Source organism: Haliotis cracherodii, unplaced genomic scaffold, assembly GCF_022045235.1.
Source record: "Haliotis cracherodii isolate W230 unplaced genomic scaffold, xgHalCrac1.p SCAF_1, whole genome shotgun sequence".
Taxonomy (NCBI): domain Eukaryota; kingdom Metazoa; phylum Mollusca; class Gastropoda; order Lepetellida; family Haliotidae; genus Haliotis; species Haliotis cracherodii.
Genome location: NW_027266264.1, coordinates 35,214,815 through 35,229,391, shown reverse-complemented (window position 1 = coordinate 35,229,391; position 14,577 = coordinate 35,214,815). Strand labels below are relative to the sequence as shown.

The 14,577-nt window shown below is 37.0% G+C and overlaps 1 protein-coding gene across 1 annotated transcript in view; it reads left to right on the top strand.

Moving 5' to 3' along the window:
- LOC139476946 (glutaminase kidney isoform, mitochondrial-like) overlaps positions 1–14,577 on the top strand; it is a 51,998-nt gene that overhangs the window by 11,330 nt on the left and 26,091 nt on the right. The window contains exon 2 of the mRNA XM_071259507.1: positions 4,069–4,162. Coding sequence (XP_071115608.1) covers positions 4,069–4,162 — 94 coding nt within the window. The remainder of the gene's footprint in view (positions 1–4,068; positions 4,163–14,577) is intronic.

Sequence of the window (14,577 nt, the reverse complement as noted above, 5' to 3'; positions counted from 1 at the left end):
ACACTACCCTTCCGACTGTTACATGTTTGAGTAATGATAATTTTTAAAGCTTCACTCAACTTCAATGTATACATGATCAGGTCGTTTTATGCGTGTATCTAAGTAGTTTTTGCCAGTGCTCCGTCCAGACAGTTCCCAATCTGACATTTTGTACCCAACTCTTGAGACCTACAGCAGGTACTCAGGTAGGGTCAGGTAATAGGGGGTCGTGTACCCATGTATTTAATTTTGACTCGTCCAAGGCCTAGTTCTGTGTGGGTTTCCTTTTGCAAAGTTCAAAAGGTGCCCCAGTACTTAAGATTCTTCTTTCAACCTTCAGGATGTGCCACAATGGAATGGTAAATGTCAAGAAAAAAAATAAACTAGTACAGTAAAGTACGATTATAACGAACACGCTTATAACGAACTGATGGATATAACGAACTGATTTTTTGGGCCCGACTTTTTGCTATAGTTATGCTGTATATATGCTTATAATGAACTACGGTTATAAAAAACTAAATTTAGTGGCCCCTTCGAGTTCGTTATAACCATAGTTTACAGTGTTTACAAAAATATAATTCTGCATATCTCCCATAGTTCAAGAATCTTGTTATCTATTTCTTGTTGCCCTAACATAGGATGTGATTTAATGGCACCTACCCCTTCATCATACACAGTCTTTCTCAACATTACATGGCCTTGTGTTTGTACACAGACTGGTGGGAGGAAAGCAAGACTATCTCAGAGCCTTTCATGTGAAACCCTGTGTCAGCATTGGACCCAAGCAACTGTTGCTGGTTGTAAGAGGCGGCCTAATGGATCGGGTGGCCAGGCTTGGTGTCATCGGACCCTGATGGTTTGGATCGTTGCTCACAATATCAATCACTGCATGGATTGTGTGATCCAAACTTGATTGTTGACTAGCCACTGTTATATAGCTGGAATATTGCTGAGTGTGGTGTTAAACATCAAACACACATACATTAAAGTGAGAAGAAAGCTAGCACTATCATATATATATAATAAATTATCTTGAATGCAATGATAAATCCCATTTCACCTTAGCTCTATTGCAGTGTTGACACATTCCCTATACTCAGGAAACAGTATATCCTTGCCTGGAGCGTGGGGAATTCTGTGTGCACACTAAAATGTGCTGTCAGTGGAATGTGAAAGAGTTGTTAAGCTTTAATGAAACATACTAATAAAACAAATAAATATGTTTAAAGAATGAGTGTATGGACAAGATAGCTATGCATAAAATAGGACAAAACATGACCAACAAAACTTCTACTTCTGATCACTCAGCATCTGTGTTGATGCAGAGGCAAACTTCTCAGTTTATTGGATGGTCTTTTTCCTAATTCAAGGAGCTGAATTCAAGATCTGCGGTAACACATAACTGCAATAATTGTAGCCATTAAAACAAATTGTTTTCCATTGTAGCATGAAGAAGTAATTATCTAGGGGGCGGACCCAACTCCTCCTGCAGTACCCGTTACTGATACCCGACCCCCAGAATGTGTCATCGGTCTATCTCTCCTCCCCCACCCACCCCTCTTCCCCCACCCACCCCTCTTCCCCCTGTCCATCAGGGACACAACCCAGCTATATAAGTAGAGAAGTTTTTGTGCTGCTGGACAGGTTTTGGTTACACCAGGGTGGATCGAGGTTGTTTTTTCTATGGAGGGTTTCAAGTCCTTAACATCAAGCTGACCTGAAGATTGAAGAAAATATTCCTGAGAAATAACAGAAGTACGTTGAATTAAGTTTTGATGTCTTTTTAACATGTTTATTTTAAATATAGCAATATATTTAATGTTTTGATATTGTACTATTGTTAATTTAAAGTTTGTGCACAATTTGTGCATTTGCCAAGTGTTAAATATGATAATTTCAATAAGGTGGAATTCTGTAATCTCTGGATGTCTCTCATCTGTTCATTGCACTGTGAATAATTAATCTACATTTTCAACCTTTTCCCCTGACTCATCCCGTCAATATTGTCTTTTTATTAAGTACTTAGGGTTTATGATTTGTTAATGTTAAGACCACACTGATTCTTTACTTCTAGGTTTTTGGTTTCGTTTGGCAAAAATCTTGGTGCGAGATTAAAATACATTTAAGATTTTGTGAAAATTAGGCCACTTTAGCAGTGTTAATTAAGCTTTTCCCAACAGGATTGCAGTGTAGCCTATTGTCTGTGACAGTATCTTTGTGGCCAACATACCACTTGGCTTCAAGAGGGATGAAGCGAAATAGTGCCTTTCAATATTGTTTTTCCTTTTTTCATTATTTCAAGATCTGCAGAATCCATAAACCAATTAAAAAATAGTTTTTTCTAACATGAAATTAAGTGGTATTGGGTTTATAAAGTTATATATATTTGCCAGTGTTACATATATAGCTGACTACATGAAGGGTATTTAAACAGTGGACATTCCATCTCTCACATACTTAATCTTTTGAGTGCAAAGATATATGTATTGGACTTCCTGATATTAAACACATATTTTATTTTGTTTGCAGGTGGACACGGACATTTGGCCGCTACACCTGGCTGTCTTCTACCCGAATCTTAACCACTGCTGTCAACATGCCTCAGTATAAGTGGGGCTGTCCTTGTGATGGTCCGACCCCAATTGCGTGATCGATGCTCATGATATCAATCACTGGATTGTCTGGTCCAGATTTGATTATTTACAGACCGCTGTCATATATCTGGAACATTGCTGATTGCGGCGTTAAACAACAAACCAACCAACCAACCTTGTGATGCTCCAAAAAGCAAAATGAGCTGATGTGTCAGATGAACTAGCTGACATGTGCAAACAAATAAAAAGATCATTTCTGTGTGTTTGTTATTGATTAGAAAGGGATTCTGATTAAAACTAGATGGGTGAATTATCATTCAAGCACTATTTGACTGTTAATCGAGCGGATGTACAGTGAATAGTAGAAGCTCAAAAATTATTATTAGATGGGTCTTTACTGGGCCTTATGGTAAAAATCAGTGGGGATAATTTTCATATGCTTTATTCATATAGCGATGGGACATGTTGTTTTTTCAGTAAGCCAATCCTTACTTAAACTGATGATAGTATAACTATAGGGCTAGGTCAATTACCTCCCGCGCAATTGCCTCTCGAACAGTTGCCACCTGGGACAATTGTAATATTTTTACCACCTGGGTAATACCCAGTGAATTTACTATTACTAGTATTCCCACCCAAAGTTTTTTGTTGTTGTTTTTTCATTAAATGAAAGGTGTCTTACTGTTGTGCACAGTGAGATAAACAAACACGTTCTTGAATGTAAGGTGTATAAAGCAGTTTTCATGTTATTTTGTAAAACATTTTTGTTTGTTAGAGGAGAGTATTGGGAGCAGAGTTGCTTGTTTTTTACAATACCATTGGTTAGAAACCAACTATTGTTTGATAACTCCATGATGACATATATGTTGTGAGAGTGTCACTGTCAGAGAGGATTTACTGAATATACATATTCTCACTACAAAAAGAAACGTAAGTTCACATTGGAAACATCTCTTCTTAACTCACATACATCTCCACATTTCTATGTTTTGTGTTTGTTTTGGTGGTGAGCATATATCGGAAATTGTTTGATGGTAGACCCATGTACTTATTTCTATGTCTGTAGGTACTCTGGGTTACACCAGCAGCCTATGCTTGTGGTAAGAGGGGACAGTAGATCCAGTGGTCACACTTGGTGACCTGGTTCATTGCATGTCATCATACCTAGCAGCATGGGGTAGTGCTCATGACATCAGCCACTGGTTTGTCCTGTCCAGCAGGTCCTGACATGACTATTATCAGTCAGGTGGAATAGTCCTGAATCAAGCATTAAATAAATAAAAGTTTGTCATGATAGTAAGATGCCCCGCTAACTTTTTGTTCCAAATAAGCGTAATTATTATTTTAGGGTGCATTTATTTCAAACCAACCCACTTTGGCTGTTCAACTGCCTCCCCAGACATGTCCAACAGATATTTTTCCTGGTGCTTCTAAAAAACAAGCTGTCCCTGTTTTCTGCATCGGACTGTATCAGAATTTCTGTTTTTTCCAGTGAAGCTAAGATTGACCATGTCCACATGGAGGATTCCCTCTTTGACTACCTGTGTGAGACGCCGGACAAGCTGTCCATCACAAGGTTCAAGACGGTCAGTACATTTCTCATGTCTCATTAATACAGGTCAATGGAGCAATCGCTTCATCAGCTAAAATGGGGTTTAACGTAATGTTCAATATTATTGCACTTCTATAGCAATGTGCATGCTATGTCTGTGTCTGTGTGTAGTGCTAGCCCACTGAGTTACCATGCCACAGTTTAACATGACTACCCCACCCAGACACCGTAAACTGACTCCGAGCTGACCAGCCCTTGTTTTAGCCCCTTGATGTCAAGCGCCAGGCATGGTAACAACTAGTACCATCTTATATGGTATGATGCGGCGAGGCTCGAATCGCTTCATGAATTCATGTTAACACTTTATATACAAATAGGATAACTGTACTGATGCTTACAGTTCAACAGATATAACACCGACCCTTATGAGATGATAAGTACAACTACAAGGCCCAAATTGTGTCTAGGGCAGAAAATATTCGCAGGGTCTTATGCTTGTCCTGGGATTATGTGGCAACAATGGCACCTAGGTATGGACATCACCTGGGAAGAACAAAGTTAAGATAGAACCTAATTGTTTGTGTCCACTGCTTTGATCACTGCTCACTATGTCAACCACCGGTGTTCTTGGTCAAGACCAGAGTACTTTACAGACAGCACAGACAAGCTACTTCTCTGTTTTTAACAGGTCTATCTGTAAATATGGGTAGCCTAGTGGTTAAACAGTTGCCTTGTCCAGCTGTTAGGGCTGGGACAGGTAGCTCGGGGACTCGGGTCAGGTGGGTACTGAGTAGGACCCGGATCAGGTGGGTACTGAGTAGGACCCGGGTACCCACAGGACTACCCAGACCCGTGGTTATTCATGTGATATATTGTTTAATGATTAAAAATATCTAGAACTCTATGGTTGCAGTACAAATCACTAATGTTTGCATTGCTTTCTGATTAAGCACCATTGCTTCTGACCTTTATATGTTTGAATAAAAATAATGCTTCAGTCAACTTCAGTGTATGCATGACCAGATCATTTTATACATATATTTAAATACATTTTACCAGGGCTACACTCAAACTATTTCCAATCAGACATTTTGTACCAAACTCTTGAGACCTGAAGTGGGTACGCGGGTAGGGTCAGGTAATAGGACTCGTCCCAGCCCCACCAGCTGTAGCTACTTCCTCTTAACAGAGACCATATAATAGAGGGACGGCCCTCACCAACAGTTTATCACTAACCATCAGCGCTACGGTCTGGCATGTAACTGATACACCCCGACACCCTGCTGTTAACCTCCCTGTACCGCTGCAGATTCGCAATAGATGCGCAGACATTCACAACTGACAATTCTGGTAACCACGTAAACAATATTACATAATATCCTGGGTAAGAGTTAATTCCCTTATCCGAGATTTCTCCGACTACGACCAGCGACAATCCAATAAAAGGACGTCTCTTAGCGGATTACACAGATTTTTGTATGATATCTCTCATTAGCACATGCCAGTTGGCTGCAAATTATTTGCTGAACACGTGTGTCTTCCGGGACATTTATTTCAATTTACATATCTCATTTTATGCTGCAATTGTTCACTATTATAAATAAACAAATATACCAAATTTACTACGAACGCCACAGAAAACTACGATCCTGTAAATTGCACAGGAACTCAGGAAGTGTAAATAAAACTCATTCAGAATCAGGGAAGACACTTGTAACATATCACCATATTCCCGATGTTCACAAAATATATCTCCAGATTAACTTCATATCTTATAATAAGTTCAGACTAGATTTACTTGCAAAAATGCATGATCACCGACTGGTGTAAATGCTTTACTATTAGCCAGAAAAAAATGACGCCATATTAATGTTTTTATTTCATGTAAATTCGCTACTATTTTATAATGCTAATAGTTCCAATGAATTAAAAATACACATTAAACTACGAGCGTTGTTATATGAATGTGTCTGACAATGGGCTTCGAAAGAATCAAATGTTATTGGTTAATGCCAGTTTGGGTCTAGCAGTGATAATAGGGTTTGCTGGAGCGAGATAAGTTTGACACCTTCGACCTTGTTGTCTGGAACTTCTCTCCCGACGACTGCCGATATAATCCTTCTTTTTTTCTTGGCATTCACAAAGCAAATAATAATTTTATAATACAAATATTTCATGTAACAGATTTTTATTTTTGTATGATGTTTTCATTGTTGGGTAAATACACAAAGTAAGTACCTTCATCATATTTACATTATTATGATTGGGTTTAGGCCAAGATAATTTTGCTCATAATCAATATTTACACGGCATAAAATAAATAACTGATTAAATGTAGTCATGATTAATACAGACAAAATCTTCAGAAGATAACAAATATGTAGTATTGTAGTATGTAGTATATGCGCGATATGTGATAGAAGCCTAACTGAAACAAAGTTAAACTTACGAAAAAATGGCGAAAGCAATGGTAAAAAAAATACGCGTCTTACAAAAACAATTCTAATATAATACAATATAAGTCACTTTGTATAATGTTTCAAAAGATATATGCGAATGATAATCACAGACAAAATGCATGTTATTTCGTCTGCTATATGGTAACTTAATTTAAAATATGTGACGTAAAATATGGCCTTGCGCCAAAAATCATACAAAAAAAACTACCGATCGTACCTAAATAACTTTGGTACCAAGCCAAAGGGGAAATCGTGATGAATGTAAAACTATTTATTTCAGGACCGATGATAGGAACACATTCGTCTGAAAGCATGCGAAAATTAAGAGTTGTGGTGTAATTATTTCGGGAAAAGTCAGATTTAGTCTAATTTCTGGAGTCAAAATCTGAAATATCGCATCCGCCCTAAATTTGTAAATGGCACTAAGCCAATTTTTAACATATTTCCTTTTTATACACCTCGGTAACCAAGGACTTTCATCGCGAATTAGAGGCCGTTATTGAAAATCAAAATCTGCACTTTTGCTGATTTTACATGTGCGCCATTTTGTTCTCTCGGACAAAGACGAAGCGTGATCACAGTCATCAAATACAGTGACAACGACATGCTTTAGGGCACCAACAAATCTCAGTTGTAATGTTAACAATGTTAAGAAATACATGAGTGTAATTTTGTATTGTAAAATATATCTTTTGCATGGGAAAAAAAGGCGACAACGATGACTGCAGTGAACGCGTTTCTGCTCGCTTCCGGACAGGCTGCGCTGTACAAGCTGTAGCACTGATGGTTTCGCGCATAGGCTAGAGGGCCGTCCCTCTATTATATGGTCTCTGCTCTTAATCATTCATTGTTTATCATCTGCCTTTCTGTTTGTCACTACCTGGGGCTGCAGATTGACTGGACGGAAAGCAATCTCCAATTGGTTACAAATTATTCCTTAATTACATTCCTAAAGATTTGTAATCTGTATTTAATGAAACATATCAAAATGAGCATTCTATGTATGAGGGTACTAGATCTGAATTAATGAAATAAAGCTGCAGCGGTACAGGAACGCCATCTTGTTTTCTAAAACTGGTACTGGATCTTGTTTCCGGGAGGATTAATTCTCATCATTGGTGTAGGCTTTACATATGTAGCAGGCCCTGTAACATAACAGGGATATGACTCTTAATGGATATATTACATGTAAATATGTCCTCCTTAAGGAACTGCTGTAGTTAGCATTCTCAGTTGAAGTGAATAGTCCCATGAAGATCTGGGTTAGAATTGCTCTTCAGCAACCCATGGTTGTCATAAGAGGACACTAACAGGATCAGGTGGTCAGGCTAGCTTACGTTGATACATGTCATTGTATCCCACATGCCTGGATCGATGCTCATGATATCAATCACATCTTGTCTGGTCCAGACTTGATTCTTAACAGACCTCAGTCATATAGCTGGAATATTGCAGGGTGCGACATTATAACAAACAAATGAAATGAAGTGAATATGTTATTTTATAACCATGGAAGTTACAGTGTTATGTCATGATACCAGCTTGTCATTACCAGTATCTATCACAAGCAAAATTTAATCAACTAGTAGCAACAAGAAATGTTAAGCTTATTAAAAATATTGCCATATATTTGAAAAGAAACCTGCCTGTATAATCCAACTGTCCATAAGCAAAGGATTATCTCATGTATTGTACTCTTGGCCATGCGGCCTTTGATGCTGAAAAAACTTCTTCTTCTTCTTCAAGATACACAGATATACTTTCCAGACTATTTATGGGAACAAAGTTATACTAGTCTATCACAGGAATCAGGCAATGCAGTCACAACTGGTTCACAACATTATTTCTGAGACTTGACTGGAAACTGTGAAGTTATTCTTTGGGGTTTGACCTGGTATACTTCTGTTAACTAACAATGTGTCTACATTTGGTGTTTGTTCCCCCAAAAGCCTTGACCTACATTCTGAAGTTGGATAACGATTGCTATACAGGGTCAGTGACCATGAAAAAAGATTTGAAGACCTCCCTAGCTATGACCTTGAACCGAGTACTGGTACATGTAATACAATCCAAGAGTAAGTACCCACTGAGGGGTTGTCCCACAGGCCAAAAAAGAAAACAGTTATACAGCCATCATATTAGGCCCTTTTTTTCTACTTCTTAGTTTTAAAGATTTACAGTGTAATTTGCCAAACAACTAGTTGGTGGTCAAAATATTGGTGAAAGTGTTAATTAAAATGAAATTTTGAAGCATGTTTTTTTGTAAGTCCTCACTATCCCGGCATTTTCGAGGCATTCTTAGAGGCCCTCTGTCACATCCAATGTCCGTAAGAAAAACCCAAAATTTAATTCAAAGTGTCACAAGTCAGGTTTTTCTTATGTGATGGTGACTTGAATTTCACTGATCTTGCTGAATATATGACCAGAAATATTTGATAATTACTTTGACATAATTGCACTGAATGCAATGTTTGAGTACCTTTAAGTTTTAGAAAATAATAACTTTTAAAAAGAATTCCAAATTTGTTTCAAACTTATGAATTCTACCTGCCTGCCAAAGGAATTAGTTTTAAATCCTTGCTAAAACTGCTATTAGGGACCGGTCATTTATTACAGGGGTATGTGTGACTCAGGTTTTTGATGCACTAATAATTGATGAAAATAATTACCCTCCTGTAATACTTGTCCTATTTTTAGACGACCCTTCCCAGAGTGCGATAATTATCCAATCTTTGGACCAGTAAAAGGACAAGAAAAAAGCCTTTGGACATTATGCCAGTTGATTAAATATTCGTAGTGATACTGATTTTATTATACCCCTGTTTACGAAGTAAATCTGGGGTATATAGCGTTCCGTTTGTCTGTCCTTCCGTCTGTCCGTCCATCCTACAATTACCACAATGAGTACTTGTGCCTTTTGCCAGTTTGAAGATTCTGAACTTTTAATTTTTGGCGTTTCCATGGAAACATTAAAAAACTTAAACTTTTAGGGTGGGTGTTTTGTACGGCCCATATCTTTTTAACTATACACCCTAGCTTCACCAAACTTTCTACACACATTAACCACAATGAGTACTTGTGCCTTTTGCTTGTTTGAAGATTCTGATTTTTTTAATTTTTGCCGTTTCCATGGAAACATTAAGAAACTTAAACTTTTAGGGTGGGTATTTTGTACGGCCCATAACTTTTTAACCATGCAGCCTAGCTTCAACAAACTTGCTACACACATTTACCACAATGAGTACTTGAGCCTTTTGCTAGTTAAAAGATTCTGAATTTTTTTATTTTTGCCGTTTCCATGGAATCATGGTGAAACATGAATTTTGGGTAGAGTTTTTGTACGATCCATGTTTACAATATTATGTATCCTAGCTTCAGCAAACTTGCTACATTAACCGCTATGATTGTTTTGTATCTTTTATAACATTCTGAAAGTTTTGTCTTTTGCTCTTTTCATGGAAACATGATGGAATTTAGAAATTTTGATGACTGGTTTTGTATAGCTAATATATTTTTTAAAATTGTTTCCAAACATGTAGATCATCATAAGTAAGACGGGTCCTCTCTCCATCCAACCTGCACAATGTTTCTTCAGACTGTCATGGGCGCTGTAGCCCATCTGCATGCTGTGCTCAGTTCACTGAATGGCCAGCATGTGTGAATTACAGTAAACGACCTTTATAACGAACATGCTTATAATGAACTGACCGATATGACAAACTTAGTTTTTAGTCCTGGCCACTTGTTGCATATACGCTGTATATATGCTTATAACAAACTACGGTTATCCCAAACTAGAATTAGTGGTCCCTTTGAGTTCATTATAACCGTAGTTTCCTGTACACATTTTGAAATATTTCTAGTGGCCAAACAGGCAAGTTTGATTTAGAGTTTCCAAAATATGCTACAATATGTTTGCTTCGAGATCTGTCCACAAAAATTGAAAACTGTGACTTAATCATTCAAATGTAACTCATAAACATCGTGAATGTCAACAGTCTTTTCAACTTCTGGTTACTCAGAAACATTTTCATGCTGCTGCACATGGCAAACTCGCCGCCTTCTGCGGGAAATAAATGACTTAATTGTTCTGACAAAAGTGTGAACCTGGGGCAATATTCATTGTTTAATGAACTATCACCTTCAATTAATTCAAAATTCCTTAATATTTCCTTTGATATGTTACACACTACAGACGGAAATAGATGCTATTTCAGGTCATCACTTTAAATATTTTGAATTTAATCAAAACACACATTGTTGAAGACCTAGAAATGTGATAACTGCAGATTGTTGTCTCCTGCATGCCAATGAAATGAACAGCTGTTGTTGGTAAACATGCCTCTTAACGGAAATATAAATACTAATGTTATTTTCTATTAATACTAAATTCTAATATTTGTATGTATTCGCAGTGGAATAATTTATGTTCGATAAGTATATCTGAGGATATATCAAAATAATCATTTATCACTACAATGTTCAAGTCACAAGTAATGAAAATCAAATACACTTTCCACTGTGTAAATGCGAAATATCGCTGAAAATTAGCAAAATTTAATCACATGCCAGATGCTTGTATGTCGCTACTTGCTGGAAATTGGATATATAATTGCTATGGTAAGCTTGATTAGAGTTTGATGGTACAGTCGTATGGGCACAACTAGTAGTATACAATTGGTTACACGTCAATTTGTAAACAAAATTGTCCACTCCGATTCACGTTGGTAACATTTGCTTTTCGCTATTGTAAAGGTCACTAGTCAATAAAGGACCTATGAAAAGTAGGTACGTAGAGTAACACTGTAAAAAAATATATATTTTGACATTTGCATCGGTCTAATTCTCCAGGTTAAACTGTTCAAAGTGTTATGAGAACCGACAGGCTATGTGACTGTACACTGTCGTGTAGACCAGGATGAGATTAGGTCCATAATACGTTTCTAAAACTTGAAATGTATCATACACACAAATACACGTCACAGTTTTAGATTCTGTGGGAAAGTATCTAATATGTGATGCCATTAACAACTATTTTAGGCAAAGCATATGTACAACAAACGACATCTGAAAATATTATACAACGAAAATATTGCCATTTTTCGCATTTTTCCAATTCCCCATTCAAAAGGTGATTATTTATTCAAATAACGTATAGCTACACGAGAAGTTCAATTACAAAACCATTGGGTGTCTGCTTTTGTCCAAACACCAATCATCATTCCGAAAAGACTCCAATAACCCTATATTCGTTTTTTTCTTTGAGGCCAGGGGAATTAATATTCAATGCATTTAGTTCATGAAGTAGTTTACTGTTTCAATTTTGAATTATAATTTAAATATATCTCTTCAATATCTTTTCACCCAGTAAAATAATGCACTGCTGCAAAATTGGTACATGTATATAGTACTGTTCCTAATATTATCTGAAATGCCGTAAAAAATTTTTTGAAACTCTTAATAATCAGCTGTTTGTTTGAACATCGAAATTGATATTCATCGTGTTATTCTTCCTAAATGTTGCTTTGTGAATGTAATAGCCTGCAGCATATACATATTTCCTTTGAAGAATTGTAAAATATTCATAGTTGCAAATTTTTATTGATAGGTTCAATAAAACAGGCACTTCATTTCTTAAATTAAAGTAAATGTATACCTGAAGGAAATTCGTCATGTTATATTTTTATTAATTTATAACTCATGTGTGAACAACGATTTGTTTTACATTTGGATTTTATCGTTTAACTGGCAGAACATTGACAGCTAAAGACTGCATCTGTCTGTGATGCGCGTTTCAAAATAGGGGCCGACCATTTGAGATTCAGTGGGTGGGGGCGGGCCACAGTCTGTTGGGGTTTGGGTTTGCCTTGGTGGGTGGGGTTAGGATGTGGGGTTGTGGAGCTGTGGAACATCATGTTCTTTTAGTCAACATTTTCTATAATATGAATGTATATTAGTGTTAATAAACTGTTACTCTTTTTGTGGTACCGATTTCAACGTTTCTTATAAATTGCGATATAACCTAAAAGTATCTGGTTTCAACAGAGCACAGGGCACATTCAGGATTTTTATAGGTCATTCTTCTCTATTATCACAAAATCTGCAATATGTCTTCATGGCCCTGTTCCACGAAGTGATCTTAGTGCAACTTTGATCGTAAGCCTATGATAAAGTGAGGGAGTTATGACCAACTTAGCACTAAGTTCGCTTTGTGGAACAGGGCCCAGGACACTTTAGATGACAATCATTGAATGTCCCAGAAAAGGAGCCTATGTGGTTATTACAATTGATAGCTGTGTGGGAACTTTGTAGATCCCAAATCACAAAAATATACTTGAATGTATTGTCCTGAGCCAAAGCAGATGCTCACCACGACAAGACGATGAGTTACAATGGCTTACAGTTAAGAATTGCAGAGTTATGCCCCTTTTTGTCTTTGTACATGAAGACATCTCCCTCATATTTTGATGTCATAGTGGAAAATTTATTTTCGCCACATAAAACAAGTACACTTTCGTATCGATGTGTCACGTTATACATAGTCGTACTATACTAATATATCTGTCATGTTTGGATATACGTATATTGTTCACTCACAGTTCCCATAAAACATTTCGTCGCACTTTACTTTATCTATGTACGATGTGTAAATATGGCTACATACTTTAGAGGCTTTTTTGTTAGCAAAACAGAAACTTTTAACACTTTTTGCTTTTTTAACCAGTCTTTAATTTTCCACCTTGGTGTTAAAAATTCAGTGATATGCAAGTCCGTTAAATTGCAAAGTCAGATGTTTGGCCAAGTACCGCACCACCACAATTCTCGCACAGCGTTGATTTTTCAAAACTGAGCGTCTGAACATTGACTCAGCAACCAGGATTCCAGCGATAATGTAGTGAATCACAAGCTTTTTGTCAGAGATCTCGCGAGACCCGAGTTGTATGCAACTAGCCGTGTGAATGCCGAGTTGTTTTACGATGACTTTTTTGTTAAATGGGGCACTTAGGGAAAATAATAAAATAAATGAAATGCAGTGTTTAGTTGAAAATACCTATTGTTAAAAGTATTGAATTAACTTGATGGGGAAAAATATTGTCTTTTGGTCAACAGTAATTTCCAATATTATTAGTCAATTGTTATGGTAGTAACATGATTAATCTGAAATTGTATTCAATGACCATAATTCTCGTGCCACTTGACGTTTTGGCTGACAAAAATGGTAAAATTAGAATTTTTCGTCTGGTTTAAATTGGAACTAGGACAGAATCAGACACTGTGCTGCAATACCTGAAAGTACTGGAACATTTCTAATATTATTAGTAAACTATTTCTGGTTGAACCCAGACTTCCATACAGTGAAGCCAGGCGGATGGCCCACAAGGAATCATGAGTATAAACAAGTTATGAGTGCTGAGTAATGTTGTTTGGAGAATGTATACACAGCTGGCGTGGCAGTCTGCTCACCTCAGCATTTTGTGCATGGCTGTTTTAATAGCATCAGTGAAATATCAGTTTAACAAATCAAGATCAGGAGATATCTTTACTTACGTATATGAAAGAGCTGACTAAAGGGCAATAGGATTATCTGTCTGTATAAAGTGGCTAGTTGTGGGTCATCCATGGCATTGTCCACTCACTCACTCACTCACTCACTCACTCACACTTATTTATTTATTTATTTATTTATTTATTTAAAATGGAACCGACACTCCTGATCCAGGTGATGGTGAAATGGGTGAGCATGGCCTACTGTAACTGTAGGGCTCATCATGAGTGAGGGTCATAGTCATAAAGTTGGCAAAAAACCAACATTTTATCCCAGAACAGCTTTTCCTTAAGTAACTGATGATGATGTTACATTGTGTATCTATGGAAACTGTGAAGTTGACTGCTCTGTTCTTGATGGGGATTTCCTACTTTTTATGGGTTGACATGAACATAAATGTTCAAACTAATGGACAGCCAGATTTTGTGAAACATTTATCGGTCA